The sequence below is a fragment of the Macrotis lagotis genome, chromosome 7, assembly GCF_037893015.1.
Source record: "Macrotis lagotis isolate mMagLag1 chromosome 7, bilby.v1.9.chrom.fasta, whole genome shotgun sequence".
Classification (NCBI taxonomy): Eukaryota; Metazoa; Chordata; class Mammalia; order Peramelemorphia; family Peramelidae; genus Macrotis; species Macrotis lagotis.
In genome coordinates this window covers 220,700,487-220,724,301 of record NC_133664.1, presented here as the reverse complement: position 1 = coordinate 220,724,301, position 23,815 = coordinate 220,700,487, and the positions used below count along the sequence as shown (strand labels likewise).

Sequence of the window (23,815 nt, the reverse complement as noted above, 5' to 3'; positions counted from 1 at the left end):
TAAATGATTCTGTTTCGTTGTTGCTTTTATTTGATTATTTCCCCCCCTTATTTGGGAATGAGTTCAGATTTTTCTCTCCTTAATTTTTTTGTTTTTGTTTTTTAACTGTTGCATCTTTTCCTTTCCTCTCCCCACTTCATAATCAGCCTGGCATGAATCAAAACTGTATGGCAGGAAGCAGCCAGGGGCATGTGGAATGAGAAAGAGAAGGGAGTTTTCTAACTGCTGAGCAGTTGCTGGGGCAAGGATCTGTAGCCAATCTGACCCTCCTTCTTCAGAGGAGGGCCAGGACTGCCTGGGCATCCCAGCCCTTTCTACTCCACAGCCTGCTGTGCATCAACTCTTTCGAGGTGGGCAATATAAGTAATTAAAGCTGGAATTCCTTTAGCTTTCCATAAGCCAAGGAGCATCCTGAATAGGGTTTCCCCTTAATTTAAACTCCAACAGACTTTGAAGTGGAAAACTTGTCTGGCTCCTCCTCCTGGAACCCTCCCTCAAGTTGCGGAGCCTTGATTCTCTCTCTCCTCTGGAACAACTGATGATTTGAGTGGTCTGATAGCACACTCAGATCTCTGTTTGGTCCACTGAAAAAGCACTAGAGCTTTAATAAAGCCATGAGGCTCTCATGATAAACTCAGACAGTTGGTTCCTTGGCATCTTTCGCAGTTCTGTCCCCTGGCATCCCATATTCTGCGGCCTTCTGCCGCATCCCCTCTAAAGAGTTCCCTCCTACTATACAGTTCCTATGGATTTCTGCACATGTCTCTTTGTTACCTGGCATGTTTAAATCTTCTCTATAGGCAAGTCTTTCTTAACATGTGTTTTTTTTGGTTATTATTTTTCTCTAATTAAGAATTTTAATGTGTGCACACTTCTGATCCAATGAATGGTTGAATAGCATCAAGCAGTAGTTTATAATTAGTTTGATCTAAGATGTTCGAAAGTACCCCATGCACCCCAATACAATCTCTACTATCTCCCATCCTACTATATTTGTTTCCTTTAGTTCCACCCAAGTTGAACAAATAGCTGCCTTGTTTCCCTGCCTTATAACTCTGGTCCAACTTTAGCAGGTGAACTTTGGAAGGAGTAGGAATGTCCTTGAATACCTGCTCCCCTTTTACCTTTCTTCTCCTACTCTCCTTCCCTTCCCTGCCTGTCCCCTTCAATTCTGTCACCTCTCTTAACAGCTATGAAAGATCTTGGAGGAGTCAACTATGTTCCTCTGATGCTAGAAAGCTAACTCTTGGGACCCCATGTGTCTTGTCATGTGTATGTGTGTGTCTATATATGTGTATAAGTGCATGTGTGTGTACAAGGATACCTCCTGATTGTGTTCCTTTGGATATAGGTCTGCAAATAATTTTATAACTCTATCTCTATTCTATAACTTCTATAATTCTAGGTGTTCACTAGCTGCAGTAGCTTCATAACAGCCCTAGAGATGTTATTCTAACCCTAATAGTACCCTCAGTAATGTTAGCTTAAATTGGATGGGGAGTTGAGGTATGGAAGAGGGAGTAGGGTGTGGGAGGGGGAGGGGAAGGTAAGGGAGACTTTGTTTATACATACATTTACAGGCACCCAGGTGGTATTGCCTATGCCTAGTATTTGAACTGGGCCTTAACCAAATCTACACTTGGGCTGCCATGTATTCCTACCTCCTGACTATAAACTCTAAGGAGAGAATTCCTGGAGTAGACTCTTTCTGTCAAATATCTAAGGTTTGTCTGTACTCTGTTGTGAAAGGAAAGGGATCCTATGTCTGGCTATGTCTGCATGACTGTTAAGTGAGGCTTGTATAAGTTCATCCAAAGGAGGGACCATATCTTAAACTTTGTATGCATCAGACATGGTGCCAGGGACACCAGAAATGCTTAACTGATTAAGGCTACTGTGATAAGTACTAATATCAGATAATGGAGGAAAAAGAGATTTGCCCCCTGAGTTTTTCAGTGTTTATTTGAATGTGTGCATACCAATGTCAGTCATTCAATGAACAAGTTTGAACATATCATCTACTGTGTTCAGAGATCTCTGGGCTTACTACTAGAAGAAGAGAATATAAGTCCCTTGAGGACAGGGACCGTTTTCATTTTTGTCTTTGTATCTTCAGTGCCTGGTCTTTAAAATTGATAATTAAATGGTTTATTAATATTAATAAAAATAGCAAGTAGAATTTCTACCTTCCAAAATCTTAAGGTCTTTAAACAGGACTGAGATAACATAGGGAAAATAAAAAAATATATAAAAAACTGTCTGTGGCATGTCTGGGAGAATGCAAATACACAACCCCATAATTCAAATTATCCAACTGCTGAGAAGATATTAAGCAGTGGAGCTCATTTACATAACACTTTAAAGTGAACCAGTGCTTTTCAGAACAAGTCAAGTAGTACAAATATTATTATCCCCATTTTATAGGTGAGGAAACTGAGATTCAAGGAGATTTGTCAATGATTACACAGTTAATAATGTCAAGGCTGGAATTTGAACTCAAGTCTCCTGACTCCAATTTTCAAGTCCTTTCCACAATTCCAGGCTGTCTCCTCATACTATGGGCACATTGTTCATAATCAGTAAGGTGAGCAGTTTTGCTCTTCTTCCCATTCCCCCCTTACTGTATATGATTTTTTTTAATTGTTTTCTGACAGTACAGGGGAAGCTCAAGTGACTCAACCACAATTCTTTTTCTGTCTATTCCTCTTGACCATCCCTTCCTAAGTCACTAAACAGATGGGCTAGGGGAAAGGGGAAATTGATAGGTATTCTCTTTGTGGATATGCCTCTCTTTGGAAATATGAGTGAGACTGAAGAAATAAGCAGGAGCTAACTCTAGAAAGGTCTAATTTGTGACCATCATCCACAGCTAGTCACCTCCTTACATGATAGTATACTCCCTTCCCCCACTTTTCTCCTTTACATATCCCACTTTTTTACTCAAAGTATGAGTCCCACCCTTTCCCTACTCAAGATCTCTCATAGTTACCCTTCTGATAATTCTGCAAGATGCATCTATTTACTCAAGGATAGATGGCACGGTGTGAAGAGTACTGGCCCTGAAATCAGGAAGACTGAGTTCCAATCCAGCTTCAGATACTTTCTAGCTGTGTGACCTTGTGCAAGTCACTTAAGCCTGATTAGCCTCCCATCCAGGGCTATCTCCAGTTATCCTGATACGTAGCTGGCCACTGGATCCAGATGACCCCAGATGAGAAAGTGAGGCTGGTGGCTTAGTTGGTGATCCCCCTCACTCAAATTCAATACAGGTACATGTCATGGTATCACCTCCCTGATGTCATGTCTTCTTTGGGATCAAAAGAAAACATCATCTATCCACTCAGCAGGTAAGCCTGGGTTCTACGTAATTATTCTGATTTCACTCCTGGAGTTCCTTAATTAATTACATACATCAGATAAGTTAGACTGTTTTTGCTTTAGGGTACTTTCCCCTATGATAATCATCACTCAAAAATCTAGACTTTCTCTCCCAGGGATAATGCTCTCAGTTGACCAGACCTGGAATAAGAAAGATTCATCTTCCTGAATTCAAATCTGGCCTTAAACACTTACAAGCTGTGTGATCCTGGGCACATCATTTAACCTTGTTTACTTCAGTTTCTTATCTGTAAAATAACCTGGAAAAGGAAATGGCAAAACACCCAGTATCTTTGACAAGAAAGTCTCGAATGGAGTCACAAAGAGTCAGACATAACTGAAATAACTGAACAATAATAATGCTATAAAGCCTTTAAAACAATGTGCAAAATCAAGATAAGAGTCAAGTCACCTATCCCTTTCATTTATTTCCCTTTATTACCCTTGAATCTGTAACTATATTTTTCAAGGATGATACCCAAGGAAGTTAACTCTGTGACTGAATAAAAGTGTCTAAGGCTCCCAGAGCTCCCTCCCTTTTGGTTTATTTGGGTGATCCAAGTAGATGAGGGCTTGGAAATTTTAAATGAGGGCAGAAGCTTGTGCAAGCTTGAATAACTGATCCTTAAGGAAAGCATTAAACTTAGATCTAAAGACTTGGATCCTAGAGGTCCTGGAGTAATAGAGTTTAAAGCCAGGACATGAGTTCAAATTTCATTTCTGATAGGTACTTCCTATCTTGTATGATCTTTGGCAGGTTTCTTAAACTTCTTGGGGGAACTCAGTTTCCTCACTTATAAAAATGAGGGAATTTGACTAGATAGCCTCTGACGTCATACCATTCTAAGTCTATGATCCTCTGAACTCTCCCATTCACACCATAGACATAATCTCATATGTTGTTTGTTTTAATTTAACAAAGATTTATTAACCATTACTATGTGCTAAGTGCTAGGGTGGAGGCTTATATTCTTAGGTAGGTTGTGGTTACTGCACTAGAACACACAATATTATCTAAAAATGCATAAGTTTTGCTATGTAAGATTTGAGAAGAACAAAAGTCAAAAATTTATCCTGGAAACTTAGCACAATGCTTTGTACTAGGTAAGTTCTTAATAAATGCTGTATCTTACATTCTTTCATTCATTCCTCCCTCATTGGGAGGGAATCGAGAAAGGACATGTCACAGAACATGGCAATCTAATAAAGGGAGACTGATTTTTCCCCCTACTCTCAAGATCCTTCTGATCTAAACATAGCCTCTAAGATGCCTTCCAGCTCTCAGTCCTTGACTATGACTTTAAGCATTAGAAGTAAGGACTTCAGAGTTAGTACGTTCCCTACAGAATTCTTTAAGAGTGTGTGTGTGAGAGGCTAAGGTGTTGAAGATCCCCAGGCGGGGCAGGGATAAGGATGACACCATGTAGGTGGGTAGGATTTAGGATTTGGGAAAAGAAGAATCAGATTATTCTGTCTTAAGAAGCCCCTGAAGAAGGAACATCAGGGAAATATAGTCAGTTGCCAAAGTTTCCCTCTGTATAAATCTATGTTCATTATAGAGCCCTCAAATAGAGACTAGCTGTATAACAGCTTGTTGGGCATGTGGCAGAGCAGAGATTCTTATTCTGTTTAGATTAGATTAAATGACCTCTCGAAATCCCCTCTATTCCATTGATATAGTAACCTGAAATGGAAGCCATGATCAAGCAAAAAGAACCAAGGGCTTCATTTTTTGAGTGACACTTGAACTCCTTGGAACCTCTTCAATAAATCACTGGATTATGACTAGTTTTTCCATAAACTCTTCTATAGCTCTGGAATGGAAAAGACCAGCATGTCTTCATGTCTCTCAAAAGGCAATAGAACTATTCCCTAACTTTTGAAGGTTATGTTCCAAAACATCATAAACAAGGATATTGTTTGGAACTTGGACTAGATATCCCCACAGTAGCAATGTTATAAATGGTGGTTGCCAAGCTAGCTTACAAAAGTCTTCTTTACATATAGTCAAGCTAAAGTCTACTTCTGGTCTAGCAGCACCATAGAACCCAATCAACTCTTCATGACTCCATTGGGGAGGGGTGGTTGGGAAAAGATACCGGAGTGATTTGCTATTTCCTTTTTCAGTTTTTTACAGATGATAAAACTGAGACAACAGGATTAAGTGACTTGCCCAGGATCACACAGCTAGTAGATATTTGAGACAAGATTTGAACTCAAGTCTGTCTGACTTCAGGCCCAGAACGATTTCCATTTTGTCATGTAACTGCCCCTAATGTTTTTATAGGAAAATCCATTAAAATCCCAGCTTGATAATAAGGAACACATTTCTCCTCTCCTCCCAAGTAGTAAGAAAAGGGGTAAGCCACAATTCTAAGACCTGAAACATCAAGGTAAGGTCAAGGAATAAGCCACATTTCTAAGACCTGAAGGATTAAGGTAGGATCAAGGGTTCCAATATTAAGACTTGCAAGAAGTGGGATGAGAATTCCAGGTCTTCCTTCCATTACTTTGTTTAGCTTAGACCATTAAAATGTTGATAACTTTTCATTAACAAGCAGAAAGGGGAGAGAGCACCATGATATAAATTTGGGAAACTTGGCCTCAGCCTCTTCAGCTCAATTCATTTAGTAAAAGCATTTATAGATGAAGAAACCAACTCCCAGGAAAATTAAGTTGTTTGCCCAAAATCTAAAGGTGGCACTTCTCGGTCCTTGTCTGGTTCTCCTAGGCACCCTTTTTCTTGGCTTCACCCAAGTTTGCTTGCATTCCTGTGCAAGGTCACTATAAGGTGCAATAAAATGCAAACATATGTCCTAGAATCAAATAAAGAACCCCTTAATATGTTTTCTAAGAGATTTCAGTGCTGTTAACAATGAAAAACAGAATTCACTTAGACAGAAATAAGACTCATCATCTGTCTTTCAGGTGGAAAAAAAGAAAATCAAAAAATAACTTTGGGTATGTTATTACGTTAACTAGGATGATCTGGGACCAAGGATGATGCCAATTAGATGAGAGAGATATTGTGATAAAGTAGAAAGAACATTGAATTAAAAGTGAGGAAACATTCCAGTCTTAATTCTGCTAAAATTGTGCAAACTTTCATACTTTCCTGTATCTGGGGGTCAGATCTATGACATTCTAAGTTTCCTTCCAGCTCTAGCAATTGATGAGTCTGTATGGACAAGAACAAGACTGGTAGTACTGCAACTGAGAGCACCAGTAATAAGAAGGAAGGAAGACCAGTTCTAATCAAGTCAAGATTTCTAAATTATCACATTGGGGAAGAAATAGAGGTTGATGGGGACCCCCCCCCCGATAGAGTAGTAGTAGGGTATAGATGGATCTAAAGTGTCATTTTCTGGTGAATAATTGCCTGCTTTATTTAGGCATTTTCATCAAGGTTCACATGCCTTTTGTCACATGCCTCAAGACAGTTACTTAACCTCTTAATGCCTATGGACCCTGTTTAATAGGGGAAAAAACGTAAGATGCAGTTTGGTGGCCAGGTTACCAGCCCTGGAGTTAGAAGGACCTGAATTCAAATCCAGTCTCAGACCTTATTAGTTTTATAACCCTGTCACTTAATCCCAAATGCCTCCCCCCACCATGAAAAGAAAAAGAAAAAGCATAATAAGTTCAAACAATAAGTATGTCCAAACAATAAGTGATCCCATGAACATAGGATCAGCTTCTCTAATGACTGGTGCTTGGTCTGAAGGATGAGGAAATCAAGCCAACTATCCAAAACTTTTTTTAACATGCCTGATATCAGGAAACCAAGGAGAAAATTGCATGATAGAAAGTACAGCTATAAGAAGCTAGTTTTCAAATGAGAAAATATATCCATCAAATTCAATAGAAATAACTCTTTATTTTGTCTCCAGCCCCTGGGGTCAGCTTCATAATTCTGACCTTGCTAACAAGGATCTCCTTCACCAGTCCTCCCCACTCCCTTTGCTGTTTGTTCCCTTATAAACATACACACAAAGCAGGAAAGAATGAATTTTGGTCCCTACTCTGGGCATCTGGGCATCTGAGTCAGAGAAAGAATGTCTGACATTAACCACCCACTTAGTGATGAGTCAGAGTGCACAGCTCCAGCCTGAGGGCCCTTTCTTCCTCCTGGGAAGGGATCTCAGGGGACAGCACAACCCTCTGACCCTGACTTTATCTTCCTTGGTGGTCAAAGCTACTGCAAGGAGGAAGAATGAGCAATTAAACTCATATTTACTTGAGGACTGGTAAGCCAGTGGAGTGAATGGAATTATAAAGTGTGAATAGTTTATATTATAGGATCATAGAACTGTAAGTGGGAGAACCCTAGAGATCTTCTTAATCAAACCCACTTGGTTTTAGCTAAGAAAAGGGAGACCTGAAGAGATAATATAGCTTCCCCAAGAGCTCATAGGATTCTGACTCCTAACTCCAAGATGTAACATTCTCATTTTTTTTTCAAGTGTGTTATATTTGTATGAGTTACAGGGAAGCTGAAGAGTTTATTTAGCAAAGAAGTTAATAATGGGTTAAGGCATGAAAAAAATGTGAAGAAGGGAATGTCATCCTCTTCCCTATGCCCTTTGGAAACTCTTTTTTGGTGTTCTTTTTATTGCCAGTTTCTAATTCAAAAGAAAAAATTATGATATTCTATCTCAGAAGAAAATATTACAATATCACTATAGATAATGACTTCTGTTTAAGTTACACATTAGCTTGATAGAACCTAAACTGATGATAAATGGGAATCTAGTGATTTGATTTAATCTAGTTTGTATAATTATTGAAATTTTGGATGTTTATGTAGTCAACTTCTTAGAAAGCTGAGTATGCTTAATTTAGCAAATGTATATAAAATCAATTATCCCTCTGTAGGGGCCTTTAATATTTATAAATGAAAGAGATGTTTACTCTTTAGTATTTTTTAAAGACATAATGTGAGAAACTCATTCATATAAAGGAGGTTAGTAACAATACAGACTCAGGTCTCTCTGACTTCAGACCCAGCACTCCCCCCACTGCACTGTTCAATGACCAATATTTAAAAATCACTGGCTTCCTTAATAGTTTTATGTATTTTATTTATGCAATTAAAACTATTATTATAAGGGGTTCATAGGCCTCAACATATTGAGGAAGCAAAGAATAATAATTCATTTAAGGTTTAGAAAGAACTAAGCCTTATAAGGTGGCTGGTATTTGATCTCCAAAGATCATTCAGCTAGTTTTATAGGCTCCAAATTAACTAGATTCATTAAGATCCAATACAGTTGGAAGACATAGAAGTAAGCCAAATACATTACAAGGAGCCTTCTCCAAATCCTTTGCTTTAGAAAGTTCCAAGTTCACAAGGGCCCCTCTATTTTTTAAAATATCTCAAATTTAATTTTTAATTCATTGAAGTTCTCTAGCACCTTCATCCCTATTTTTTTCTCTAGATAAGTTTGCTTCCCTTCTTATTTTTCCTATATGTTCTTTCTCACACACATGGACACACAATCTCTTTCCCCTAGTTTTGCAGAATTCTTCCACAGAAAAAATAGATCCCTAACTATAGAATCTTTTGTCTATATCCATCTACTTATTGGTCAATGCCTGTAGAGCAGATTTTTACATGTGGATGTTTACATGTGGATATATAAGCACAAAGAATGAACATTATGAAAGAGAAGGAGCTAGTGTCTCTCTCAAGTGCCTATCAGTAAACCAAATTCCTGTAACAGATTGTAAATAAATGAAAAAACATAAATATTTCCTTTGACATGTCATGGACCCATATTCTTATTGATGATTATTTACATTTTCTGAGATACATCTCTTTGTCTGTCCTCAATGTCTCTCTAACTGACTCCTTCTAGAATCCTGAATTATTTTATATTGTTAGTGGTACTGACAAGCACATTTTGTTCATTTAACCCATGCATATTTCCTAAAAGATTTTTGTTCTTTTTTTTAATGATTTGGTACTTTTCATCATTTCTAAGGGAACCAAAAAGCACCATGGCAAATTTATAACAAACCTTTTACTTACACGTTTCTTTGGCAAACATAAAAACTTGTCCCAGCTTAAAGAACCCATCATATTGCTAGGAGAGATATATGGCAACACTTGAGGTTTCATATACTTCCAATCATTTGACCTGTATGCTATGTAGCTCATAATAGAGGTAAAAACAGATATACCATATGTCAGCATTTTAGGAAATAAAGAAGTATAGGGTAGGGGAACATTTTGATTGGGAAATGTCCAGAAACCCTAGATTTTCTCTTCTGAGGACACTTCTGAAGGAAAAAAACCCTGTTGAGTAGGTGGTCTGGTTACCTGTAACAAGTTTCACCTATGAAGGATCTCTCTTCCTGCCCATAGTTCCAATACAATTGTATATGACAAAGTGAAGATCATTTTAATTATAGTATAACGCAACAGATTAGGAAGGAGGAATGTAAGTTGCATCTTTCCGATTGTCTACCTTCTCATTGTTATTTTCCCCTGGTTTTTATCCTGTTTTCCCCTTCACTTCTTTTTCTTTATCCTTCTTTCATTTCTTTTCACTCCTGGTCTGTGATCCTTTCTCCATCTCTTCATGCCACAGCTAAAAGAAAAATGTCCATCCTAAAATACTTTGCTTTGTCTCCACAAATTTCACAGTTTGGAGAATAGGTGATCTCTGAGCTTAGCAATTCTGACAACCCAGTTCCTAAATATCTTCTTTCCTATTAATGATTATAGTTTATGCTTATATACTATCAAACGTTGGTGCCAAATATATCTCAATCATCTAGGTCCACTGATTTCTGCTGGTCCTCTCCCTCTTTTCCCAGGTCTCCAAACTACAATTACCTCTATTCTGTCTTCAACAACTTCAAACACGTTCAGTATATCCATACATACCTTGAGCTATGACATCTTTCTCTCATGCTAATAGGCAAGGCTAGAAGCTGTCCAGTGTCAGTAAAGAGGAAAGACCCAAAGGGAACTGGAACAAGGCCTTAAAATAACATGAATTCATTTCCAACCATACCATTGGGGCCAGACAAATTGATGGTCCACAAAGTACCACAGAGAGTTCAATTATGTGGTTAGTGAGAGACTACCTACAGCTGTACCTATCTTTTTATTATGCTTTTCCAGAGAAACTCAACAGTTTCTACTTTTTTACTGGTAGCTTGGTATCATAAAGGGGTCTCATTCTTCCCTTTGTCACTGTGGACTAGCAGTCACAGAGCCAAAGTATCCAACAGCTGGAAGAAACCTGAAAAGTCATCTAGTCCACCTTTATAGGAATTCTTTCTATACCTCCAAATAACTGTGCTTGTAGATCTCCAGTGGGGAGGGAGAGACATCACTGCTTCCTAGCTACTTATTTTCACTTTTGGACAGCTCTAATTACATATATGTGTGTGTGTGTGTATGTATGTATGTATGTATATATATATTTATATATATACTTCTCTGCAACTTCTGCTAGTTCTACTTTTAAGGTCAAAAAGACCAAGTTGAATCCCTCTTACACATTATAGCCCTTCAAAACATGTAAAGACTGCCCAAACATGTCACACTTCCCCCAAAGTTACTCAGAATCTGCTAACAACTCTTTTAGCAATATGCTTTACCCTTTTCCAAACAGAGGAAGAAGACAGCAGTAACTTGTAGACTCAGGAAATTCTAGAGAGGAATCAAGATTTGTTTGAGGGTCCAACTCAGACATGGGCCAAGGATTTTTAAGCTTTTTTTTGTATCACAGACCCCTTTGATATGCTGGGGATGATTGTGGACTCCTACTCAAAATCATACTGTCACCTGCATCTATAATTAAAGGTACTTTTAAATTTCATTAAAAGTCAGTAAAAATAAAGATGCCATTTTTTTCTATCCAAGTTCCTAGACTCCCCTAAAATCTATCATCAGATTTTTTGAGGATCATTGGATCCCAAGAAGTTTCCTTGACATGGAAAGTCTTGGAACTGGAAGGAATCTTACACCATCTAGTCTGATCCTTCACTTTATATAAGAAAAAAAAAACTTCGAGATACTTGTCCAGCACACTTGGTCATATAGACCTACCCTATCTAGAGACAAAGTAACTGTAACTCTCATTCTACAACCCTAGTAGGTCTTTTACATTAACGAAGGATCAATTCTCCAATACTTTTTTTTATCTCCAGGAGGAAAATGCAGTTAATGGGAAACCTGTCTCAGCAGGTGTTAACCACACAGTCAATCCCTTCTCTATATCATTCTCTATACCTTCCTCTACACCATTCTAACAAGAATTTTGCCTCATCTGTCTTTTGACACTGGGACTCCATCCCTTGGGATCCCAAACATTAAACACTGAGAAATGTAAGGAAACAATAGTAACAACCATAGGCACTTCTTAAGCACCCATTATGTACAGAGCTCTGGGCTAGGTATGGGAGAAGATACAAAGTTTAAAAAAGACAGTACTTGAAACACAATCATAGCAGGCATGTTTCTGAGGCATGTTTCACAATCTCTACATTTCTTTTTTTTTTTTTTTAGATTTTTCGAGGCAATGGGGTTAAGTGGCTTGCCCAAGGCCACAGAGCTAGGTAATTATTAAGTGTCTGAGGTCGGATTTGAACCCAGGTACTCCTGACTCCAGGGCCGGTGCTCTATTCACTGCACCACCAGCCACTCCTCACAAACTCTACATTTTCATCCTGGAACTTAAAAACAAGGAGCAAATCATAAAGGGGAAACGAATCCTTTATTAGTTCTCCACTTCTGTCCATATTGCAATTTGCAGTTATGCCAAATAAGGGTAATTTGCATAAATAAATTGAAGTACAGAATTTACTCTTTTTTAATTTGTTCTTAACCTACAGCTGGAACCTGTCACTAGCAGTCTCTGAAAACTTCCCCTCTCTGTCTCTTAGATACAAAGTGATAATAACCTGTTCTTAGTCACACAATTTGCATCTACAAATAGAGTTAACTACTCTAGTATCTCACAGCCCCAGAAAATTGCAGTCTGGTTAAGAAAGAGATTTGTGAGGGAATGACTGCTCAGTAATTCACCCTGTGGGTAGTGTTCATGGTGGCATTATCCTATTAAAACCTGGTCATTTTAAGTAGGCTGAGAGAGTTTCCCTCAAGGTTCTCATCAGAAGCAAAAGGTTTAAAAAGTCCAACTCAGAAATTTCATAATTGGAGGTATAAAGGAAATTATTACTAAAGGATAGATAGATATAAATATAGATTAGATTAGATATAGAGATAGAGATAGAGATAGAAATAGAAATGGAGATACAGATACAGATACAGATACAGGTACAGATACAGATACAAGATACAGATACGGATATGGATACAGATACAGATACAGAGATATACATATGGATATATGTATATTTATATCTATATGTGGATATAGATATAGATATATATCTCTTCCTTCTAGGTTTCAGAGTTTCCAGAATGACCCATAAAGAATAAATTAATGACTGAGAGAATGAATGAATGAATTTCAGCTTCCTCCATTTTGAATTCAGACTGCTCAGCAAACTGTTGGCAGATGGTTTCCCAAAATGTTAACTTAAAGGGGCGGCTAGGTAGCCCAGTGGATAAAGCACCGGCCCTGGAGTCAGGAGTACCTGGGTTCAAATCCGACCTCAGACACTTAATAATGACCTAGCTGTGTGGCCTTGGGCAAAGCAACTTAACCCCATTTGCCTTGCAAAAAAATAAAAATAAAAAAAATGTTAACCTAAAAAACTGTCATCAGTAGACACAAAGAAAATCAGTTTTATCTTTCACATAAACAATGAATCATTTACCTTCATGCAAAGCTTAAGGGACAAGAGAAGTATATTGGAATTAACATTTTGAGGCCTACAAATGTATGAACCATATTGGAAGTTCCTAGAAGACAATGCCAATGTTATCAAAAAGGATTTTTTGATTTGATGACTTTAGTGAATTTTCAAACTAGTCTCCATTTTGATCATATTTCAGAAGGGAATAACCCAGAGGATAATCAGGCATTAGAGTAACATGCTTGTTTTTGAACTCTATGCCACCAAAGTCAACAAAAGGCTGAATAACCTCTCAGGCCCCTTCAGATCTAAATCAAGGATTTTATGTTATCATGGAGAGGTTGCATCTTATTTACTGATTCCTACTCCCCTGAAGCAGGGAACAGGGAACTTAACTTCCCTCTTAATGCTCAGCCATCCTGGTTGTGATAGAAGAGATCCAGAGACACACCCTGTTCCTTTACTAACACTAAGTCACTCTGGGATGAATTGAAAATTCATTGCAAAAGTTTTCTTCATAGCAAAAAACTTAATAAAATGTCCTCTCTGGTGTGTGTGTGTGTGTGTGTGTGTGTGTGTGTGTGTGTGTGTGTATTTGTGTGTGTATGTAAGTCTGTTTGTCTGTGTCCTTGTCTGTCTTTGGGGGCTATGCTTTAGCTTCCTGCTCAAATGACAGTGATCCCAGACAAACCAGGGAAATGGATCAATCAGTAATCATCTTGGCAGCCATTAATGATTGTGTAGTAACCCAAAGTCCAAACTCTACTTTCTAAATTACCCCCTATCTCTTTTTCTTCCCTTGACCTATAGTCACCTCACAAAACCAAGTTACCAACTTGTTATGCAAAGAAAAGAAAAAATCTGGTGGAGAAATCTGATAACAGAAAATTGTTTTTAGCCTTTAAAAATGTCTAGCACATTTTCATTGTATAGAAATCCCATACCATGTTTCCCTTGTTTGTACATTAAAAACAACAACACAAGAGCAACTACCTGAAAGAAGAAGGTAAAAAATGCAAGTATCAATCAACAATTCAAATTTCCCAGAAATGGTCTTTTTAGGAAGCCTATCACAATTAATTTCAGATCCATAGAGTGAGACACTCAGTAATCTCTTCCTTCACTGTAAAGTTCAGAGCATGGTGGAAAGGTACTGGCACAGAAGACCAACTTTAATATGGGTCTTCTATTGGCAAGTGAATTCAGCATTCAAACTTCAGAGAATGGCTTTTAAGCAGTGCTCTGAAGGACCATGAAGATATGGTGGGCCTAAATTATAGTAATTAAGGAGAGTTATCAACTATCTGGGCTAAAGATTAAACTCTGAGAATCAGTCCTCTTGAAAATATAAGGAGGGGGGCTTCTTTCCTCAGATTCCATAAGAATCAGTAGATCTCAGTCCTCATCAGGACCCAGATGTCCAATGCTCAGAGCTTAAGCTTTTTTTGCCTAACGATGAGTAAAGATAAAGTATAAGCAAAGCTTTCCTCAACTTGTTTGCCCAGGGAAAGCTGACAGTTCCATAGAACAAGCTGTCAAGTAATGAATTGGGAATCACAAAAAAATCAAGATTTACATGCTAGGTTTGGCCAAAGACCAGTTAGTTTATCAAATTAGTGACTGGACATAGTCATGGGCTCAAGGAAGTTGTTCCTAATGCTTGCTTGAGGGAAATAAAAGGAATCTAAAATGGTAGCCATACCCAGACAATTTACAATTTTGGGGACAATTTGGAACCTGACAAGCCTACTCTTTTGTGTTTCTTGTTTTTGGTTTTGGTTTTGGTTTTTTTGCCACTTGCTTCCTTTTGCCCTCTTCTGCCACAGTGTTGCTCCTGTGTTAGCCAAGACCTAGAATACTAGGGCCTCTTCACTGGAGATTTATTACAGCTTATCTCTGTCTGCCTTCCTTTAAAGCCAGCTGAACATACCCAATGCTCTCCCTCTATGGTAAGACCAAACATACAGACCCAGCTTCTGTGACACTCCTCCTAATACACTTCTCACTCTGTTGTCCACCCCAGTCACAAGAATCTCTCTGAGTCCCAAGTTCCCTCTGCATGAACTCACTCTGCCATGTTTCCATACCTGCCTGGTGTCACATGAGCTATGAATATGCTGTACATGTGGTGGTGTTTTTTTATCTTCATATGTTGTGAGCTTTCCTTTGGGTGAAGCTTCCCTTTTGTCCTGCCTTTCTAATGAACTACTAGGAGAGAACAAGACCCAGAGAAATTTCCTCTTAGATACATTAGTGTCACAATTGGCTGCACTATCTAACTTTGATCCAAATTGTAGAAAATAATGTTGCTAGTCCAGCTGGTCAAGAAGGCTTAGGAAAAAATTAATTATTTTAAGCAAATTAGGGATTAATGCACTTATTTGCCTACTTCCTTTTCTAAGCAGCTCCTGTTGTATGCCTGAAAACAATATATGTCCAACTATATAGTATATTGGTTCCCCTTCAGATGATGAAAGAACAAGGAGAAGGCCTCCAACATGGTAGAGTGTTCATCTAAGCAGATTTTATGAGAGAGAAAAAAATAAATAATAATAACACAGCATAAGAAAACGTGGAGGGATTGCAATGTGCATCAGAGACTGTTAAATCAAAGATCCAATAAATTACTCAAAGTAATTACTTGGTTTCCATTTCCCTTATGGCTAGATGCAGGGAGAAAAAGGAGCTTCTTAAACTAGGATTAATTACCAAGAGAGATTCAACTTTCTTTAAGACTAAGCTAAATCTCTCTCCCAGAGCCTGTGGGAGTGGGGAGGGAGAGGGAAAAGGGTTACTTACCTAAGGATGCTATGATTTTCCCCCAAAAGAAAAATAAGACATGAGACCTGATATTAAGCTTTGTGTTTATCTGAGGAATTACCTCCCATGCAATGTTTGCAGATGAACACACTTTGAAAAGGCAAGCCAATTCCCTCTTCTCACCTATTCAATAGGCAGTAACTACTGAGGATCTAAAGGCAAGACATATTAGGGAGGATTAATCAATTCAACTGAACAGTTCTCCTGTATAGTCCATCCTGTTAGACCTTTGAAGCTGTCTTCTATTACATCAAAATTCATTTTATTAGAGGAAATTATAATGACCCAAGAAGAAATGTGTTTATCCTACAAACTGAACTGCATTAACAAATTATATAGAGCCATCAATAGAATTCTGAAAAATAGAAAAGAATTCATTCTTCAGGGTTTGGTTTTTGTGTTTTTTTTAACTCATCAGAATGAGATGCCCCAGTGGTACCAACTTTTCAAACTTTTGACACTCACAGCTGGATCTCCCACTCAGGATTATTCTCTTTACATTTTTCCTTCCCTCCTGAACATAGTGAAACTGACAGTCAAGCTACAAAATCTTAAATTTTCTCCTTAAATACCACTGGGGAAAGGCAATCTCTTTTTAAGAAAAGAATATAGAATTTCAAGGAGATACACAGGTGATAGAAATAGAGATTAAGGACATCAAAGACTTCAAAATATACAGTCTAGGGACCTAGGGATTTGAGAAAAATTGTTTCTGCCATCCCCACAAGTGCCTTCTGCAGTGCACCAGAGATATCCAGACTATTGGAAATAAAAGAAACAAAAATGCCAGAAGAAATGTTGGTTTCTAAACACTCTGCCTACTGTATTGGGCAGAATGACTGGGGGAAGAAGTCTCTTTTCTTAAAAGGTTTGGGAAGTAGACTAGACATCCATTTACTGAGATAATTCAGATATGATCCTGCCCAGAGAAGAGAATAAATACAATTCCAATATGTCTCCAATTTTTATTAGCCTTTTAAAGGATCCTTTGTCCCATTTTTTAAAGAAGAGTAAGGGTTAGATGACAATAAAGCTTCCATCCTCCACACATGTGTCTCCAAATTAATGCTGGTCAACAAGTCATTGAAGTTGGACAAATATTGTCTGTAAGGTCTGAAGCATGTTTTTCAGTGCAAATATCTGAAGCTTGGACACAGCTAAGGAGTGATTTGCCAGGAAATAATATCTTTTGCAAACCAGCCTGAAGAGATGGTATGTTGGTGATGGCTGGGATGAAACAAAAATACAGGTGCCCTTGGGTTAATGAATTTTCCTGTTTTGTGGGAGGTATGAAGAGAGGTGGGCTTGGATGCAACAAAAGGAAATCAAATGAGTCTGTTCTCTCCTGGTTCTGACAGCAGGAGGGGTAGTGGCAGGGGTTGGGTGAGCTGCACTAGTTGGAGTAGGGAGTAAGATACTTCCACCTGAGTAGGGAGTAAGATACTTCCACCTGAGCAGAGCAGCCAAAGTGGATGGGGAGGGGGGGAGAGAGAGAGAGAGAGAGAGAGAGAGAGAGAGAGAGAGAGAGAGAGAGATGATTATCTATAAGGATGGGACCAGGTAAAGGTTATGGAGTTGTTCATCCTACATTTTTGAAATGGACCAGATTGTGAGAAGTGTTATCTATAGCCAAAGAACATGCTAATGAGCCTGGAATAATGATGACTTGATGATTTGTCTAAAGGACTGTCAGACTCCACCCATTATGGGCCCATAATCTTTACCTCTTCCAGTTCCTTTAAATTTTAGGATATAAGTTCCTAAAACAATGCCCCTTTCTACCTCCCCACAGATATACTCAAACTTCTTAGTCAGGGGAGAGCAAGTATCAGTAGCAGAAGGCAAGAATGTCAGTCCTTTATGCATAAAGTCCTGATCCCTAGATAAATGCTCTCTTAAATTTTGTAGCCCTTTGGCAATGCCAGATTAAGGGCAGTATAATGTAGTATGAAGGATATTCTGGCCTTAATGAAATGCCTGGTGCCAGTAGAGTTAGGGACCAGTCCTAGAACCAGGAACTTCCATAATAGCAATTTCTTCTGAACCTTCTTCAGTCACTAAAGTGAGGGATGAGAGAGAAAGTGTTCAGAAATAAAAATCCTGATTCCAGGGAGCATACACTCAGGAATACCTAGGCTTGTCTCTGCTCTTCAAAGAACCCTGACTAGAGACAATTTGATCTTGGTTTGCCATGGAGGATGCACAGATGAAGGGAAGGACTGATCATGGAGACTACCAGAGAACAGTCTGAGTACAACCTGATTCTGGAATTTGGGAAAGGAAATCCAAAGAAACAGAGTGCAGCTAATCTCACCCCACCCTTACCAATTCTCCGCCTCAACTAGGCATTGCTTCTTGGAGCAGGACTCCTTTCCCTCCATCCCCATCCCTTCTCTCTCTCTGGCTATGTTAACTACTACTTCATCTTACCAATGGATTCCAGAATGCAGAGGAGAATTCCCGCATCTCCATCACCTTCTTCCGTCTCTTCCGGGTAATGCGTCTCGTCAAGTTGCTGAGCCGTGGTGAGGGCATCCGGACCTTGCTCTGGACTTTCATCAAATCTTTCCAGGTATTCCCATTCTTTCTCTCTCCTCCAGCAACATCTTAAAAACAATTTTACCCTTCTAAGGAAAGATTTTTCTAATTCGATTGAGGAGAAATATTTTAAGATATTTCATTGAAGTTTATTTTCTCCTAAATAAGGCATGCTTTGCATATTTGATATGCCATCAGCTTTCTCTTCAGAGATGAATATATTTCAACATATATACCTATTCATTCAACTAATTAAATACTCCTGAGGAAGAGAGAGGTGTTCTGCTATCACCCTAATAAAGAAAGATGATTACCATTTGACATAGTTTGTACAGAATTGCTTAGGTTCTTCAACTAAATATTGCAAGATAATTCTTTTAATTATCTGTCATAGTTCCCCCATTTTCAAAAAGAGGGAGAATGTTCATTTAAAAAAGGACTACATTTGTAGCCCTATGTGACTAAAAATGAGCTTATAAATATGAAGGTTAAGAAGGGGAAAAAAAACACCATCCTTATGTTGAATAATTTCTTGAACATATGTGGCATAGAAGCAAGCCCCAGCTGCAGATGGCCTCCATCTGAAGAGAAGTCCTGACAATGTAGCAGAGGATGGAAAGACTTTTGTTTTAACCCTCAGCACTATTCTTAGGCATCTCAAATCAAGAAACCTCGACAACACTGAAATATGATCTTCTTTGTCCCCAGAACTGGATTTTATCATTGGGAAAAAGGTGGTTGGACCCTATTTGATCCTCAGTCACCTTCCTTGACCCTAGAGTCAAAGCTGAGAGACATAAATCAGTAATGGACGGAGTTAGCTATCTGACCCCAGATTCCAAAACCAGATTTTTTAAAATTCTGTAGTTGTTTTCAATTATTAATCATTTGTTTAACCTTGTATAAATATGCAGAGTCAAAACAAGGTCTTAAGATTATCATCAGATACAAATATCAAAGATCCAATGGGTGCTAGCTACTTCTGGATAGCTTCACCTTTTTACTATTAGCCTCTCTGGGTTCCAGACTTGCTAAAGCAAGGCCCTTTGCTAGGAACAAGAAACAAGTGTCTCTCAAGTCTCAAAGTTTAGGACCACAGGACAGAAGAAGAGTATATTTACATAGTTTTCTAGCTGATACTAATTTCAGTACTATAAATAGTGTAATATTGAATGTTATCCACTCATGGTGTTTGTTAAAAGACCTCTGGTTTTTTATAGCTCACAACCTCAGGTTCTATGATGCCCAGAGAAGTTAAATAAATTCCATGAAAGACACTGAGGTCTTAGATCCCTAAACCACCTAGAACTAAAGGCTGGGTGTGGCCCCTGGACTCAATCTTGAGCTGGACCTAAAGACTCATCATCTCTTCATAGAGTTAGTGGAAGGGATGAAACTAGAGTGAACTGAGAAGATGCTTCCTCCAGTTAAAGGGGGAGGGTTGAGGCTTGAAGATTGAATTTGGAGTTTATGCGATATTGATCTGCAGCGCCATCTAGTGGTGATGAGAACTGATGACTTTCACTTTCAGAGAAAATTTTTCCTCCAGCACAAGGCAGATTCTTTGATTTCTGTCTTCCAGAGAAGGAACTGAGCCCTGGAAAGATCCAGCTATAGATTGCCCAGCATTTGATTAAAACAGGATGAGGTTTATAACTCCAAACTCATCTCTCTATCCTTCCTTCAGGAGATCTCAATTAAAAAGGATTTCAGATGCTATTTAGTCCAACTATACTGTCTTCCCTTCCTAGAGGTCCACAAGATCCTTGTTATGATAAGTAGTATCATGTATCTCAGAACTACTTAAAGAAGTCCACCAGGTCTTTTGTCTGATAGGTGAAATCTTGTACCACTTCTTGTATCCAACATTGTCTGCCTATGCAAAAGGGATCTTCCTGGGAGTGGGGTAGGATTCAGGGGACCAGTTTTTTTTTTAATGAAAATCTGCAGCACAGCAGCTTTATTCATTTTCTTCCAGGCTCTACCCTATGTGGCTCTTCTGATAGTGATGTTGTTCTTCATCTATGCTGTCATTGGAATGCAGGTAGGAGGTACTTCAGTAATTCACACACCTGGTTCTGTTCAGCAAACACAGACCTCTGACCTCTCCCTCCCTTTCTTCTTTCTCCCTTCATTTTATTCCCTAAGTCTCCTGCCTTTCTATTCTTCCTCCTTCTCTCTTTTTCCCTCTCCTGACACAATGTATGGCTGAGGGGGTTTTCCCCCTTGGAGTCCAAAACAGAATTCTCCATGCTAGATCTACTCACTACTTTCAACATGGGTGAGTGACCATATGGACAAAAATAAATTCTAAAAATATTTAATAACTTTTTACTCTGTGCATAACACAGTTAGGCAAACCTTAGATAGGATGAGATTTCTGAGCTATTTTCCTTGTAATTCAAACTATTTTTCTACTGTTTTCAGTGAAAATTATTGCAAGATTCTGTGATAGACCCCTTTTGGGAAGTTGCATCCCCAAGGATATATTTAAAAGGGCATATATTCTTTTCTCATCAGGGTTTACATTCTGACTGTAAAGAGTTAATACAACTCATTAAAAGATAAATAAAGAGAAAGTAATTTGAAAAGGGAGAGCACAATAAATATAAGATTAGGAAGAGAAAAGGAAAATGTCTGTATATGTGGTAGAACCTGAACTGAACCTTGAAGGAAGCTAAGGATTCTAAGAAATATATAAGTAGATTTGTCATTCTATGATTTATATTGCCATCCTAGGAATTAGGATGATTATTATGTAAATACAGTAAAGTGATGGAAATCTGAGAATTGACTATTGGTTGGAATACAGAACATGTGAAGGGCCATAATGTGAAGTGTTAGTAAAGTTAGATTAAAGCCAAATTATTGAAGGTTTTAAAAGACAAGCCAAGTGATTCATATTTTATGCTAGAGGAAATAGAGGACCAACAAAATGTTTTGAGCAGGTAATTGACATGGTCAAACCTGCACTTTAGAAAGATTATTTTGACAGCTGTCTAGAGAACAGATAGAACAGATCAGAAACAAAAAGCCTATTACAATTGTCCAAGAGAGAGAAGAAGAGAAAGAAAACCAGAATGAAAATAGTGATTATGTGAATGGAGAGTAAATAAATATAAGAGGTCTTCTGGATGTTTAATTAAATAGGCAAAGGATTGAATATAGACTAGGGTTAAAAAAAAAGAGAAGAAATAAAAGTGTTGTAAACTTGTATAACTGGAAAGTTAAGTGGTTGCCTTGATAATACAGAATTTTGAAGGCCTTTTGGACATGTTGAAACATCCCCTGATTCATTATACACAGTGTGACCTCTACAATCTTACCAAACTAAAATCAAAAAAGAGAAGTAGGACAATCCTCTCCCAACATAAAGAAAGAAATCTCTGTCCTAGTCAAACATGGGCGGGGGGGGAGTATTACAATAGCAACCTAAGAACCCAACACTGCTGTCTTCAAGTCAGTGGAGTAACATTTTCACTAAAATTTCAACTTGGACAAAGTTGGGTGGTGTTTGTTTTGCTTTTTCAAAATATCGGATCTTTCCCCAATATGTTGTCCCCAAGCTCTTCAAGCTCTAGTTCTAAATAACAAGCATCTTCCCTGAAAGGAATTTGAAGAATTAAATCAACCCACTGACTTGTAACATATTATGTCCTTGGTCTCTTAATCTGACTGACCCTAAATATTAAAGCCAAAAAGACTCAGTAAATGAAGGTTGTTTCAAATTCCAATCAATTCAACAAACATAGAATCCAAAAGATTAGCAAATGTTTGCTATATACAAAGCACTATATTAAAACCTAGAATATAAAAATGAAATAGTAAGTATAGCTAGAAAACTAAAAAGTAAACCATTGTAAATTTAAATGCAAAGGATAAGTCAAACTTGTCAAATCTTGGGTCCCTTATTAAACCTTTCCACATTATCCAAATTTCAGGTAATTCCATGTTTCAAGAACTAAAATTGAAAGATGTTTGTTAGGCAGGTAACCTAGAGATCAGCCATTCTGATCAGACTATGGGCAGATCAACCAGGACTTTCCCAAGATGCTGAATTTTAAAAGCACTGACAATGGTTGGAGTCAATAAATATTAAGTGCATACATTGGGCTGGTCACTTTGCTAACTGTTGAAAATACAAAGACAAAAATCACAATCCCTGACCCGCTAGAGCTGATATTTTGTGGTGACAGTAGTAGTAATAATCCTGCAGAAGGTTGAAATAACTGAGCTTAGCACTCAGCAAGAATAATTAAAATAGAAATATAATAGATTTTTCTGGTTTAAACTAAACATAAAATTTTTAGTTAGCATTCTGATCTTAATGCTGCCTAACAGCAGAAAATTCTAGGCCCAGAAGCCAAGTCAGAATTCTTCAGAGATCAATTGAGCATTTTAGATAGTAGGGTAGGAGAAATAATTAGATGGGAAATATTGAGGACAAAGAGTGCAGTTGTGGCTTGCTATCTTGGAAATGTTGCTTGGTAGCCTAGGTATCTTGGTAATTTATCTTATCATGTGAAAATCATCTCAGTCCATGGTCTTAGACAAGCCAAATAGTATTTATGGGTGTAGATGGGAACTGGGAGCCTAATCAACTTGTCATAGATTCCTTCTTCTCTCTGCTAGGTGTTTGGCAAAATTGCCCTGAATGACACCACAGAAATCAATCGAAATAACAACTTTCAGACCTTTCCTCAGGCTGTGCTGCTACTCTTCAGGTAGGTCAGGGATGCAACTGTAAATATTTTTAAACCACCAGATGGCAGTGGAGAGCAAGGCAAGTTCAGAAGTCAATCACACCCAAGAGAATGATAATCATACTTAGGGGGAATTCACTCCTTCATCCTGTGTCTAGAGTTTTCCCTAGAAGCTTCCTTTCTGGGACACTTATTTTTTTTTATTTAAATTTTATTTATTTATTATTCCAACTACATGCATAGATATTCAACATTCATTTTTTTGTAACATTTTGAGTTTCACATTTTTCCTTTCCCTTCCCCCCACTTTGGTGAGTAATCTGATATAGGTCATTCATGCATAACTTTGTTAAACATATTTCCATATTAGTCATGTTGTAAAAGACAAAGTAGAACAAAAGGAAGCAAACAATCATGAGAGGATAAAAAAACCATAAAGCATAAAACAAAAAAATTTTAATGGAAAATAGTATTCTTTGAGGTTTTTGCAGGGCAAATGGGGTTAAGTGGCTTGCCCAAGGCCACACAGCTAGGTAATTATTAAGTGTCTGAGACCAGATTTGAACCCAGGTACTCCTGACTGCAGGGCCAGTGCT

The 23,815-nt window shown here is 38.1% G+C and overlaps 1 protein-coding gene across 10 annotated transcripts in view; it reads left to right on the top strand.

The window, feature by feature from the left end:
• CACNA1C (calcium voltage-gated channel subunit alpha1 C) overlaps positions 1–23,815 on the top strand; it is a 970,192-nt gene that overhangs the window by 902,076 nt on the left and 44,301 nt on the right. For all 10 annotated transcript variants that reach the window (XM_074194976.1, XM_074194975.1, XM_074194966.1 and 7 more), the window contains 4 exons: positions 15,075–15,107; positions 18,422–18,550; positions 20,495–20,560; positions 23,149–23,240. In XM_074194976.1, coding sequence (XP_074051077.1) covers positions 15,075–15,107; positions 18,422–18,550; positions 20,495–20,560; positions 23,149–23,240 — 320 coding nt within the window. The remainder of the gene's footprint in view (positions 1–15,074; positions 15,108–18,421; positions 18,551–20,494; positions 20,561–23,148; positions 23,241–23,815) is intronic.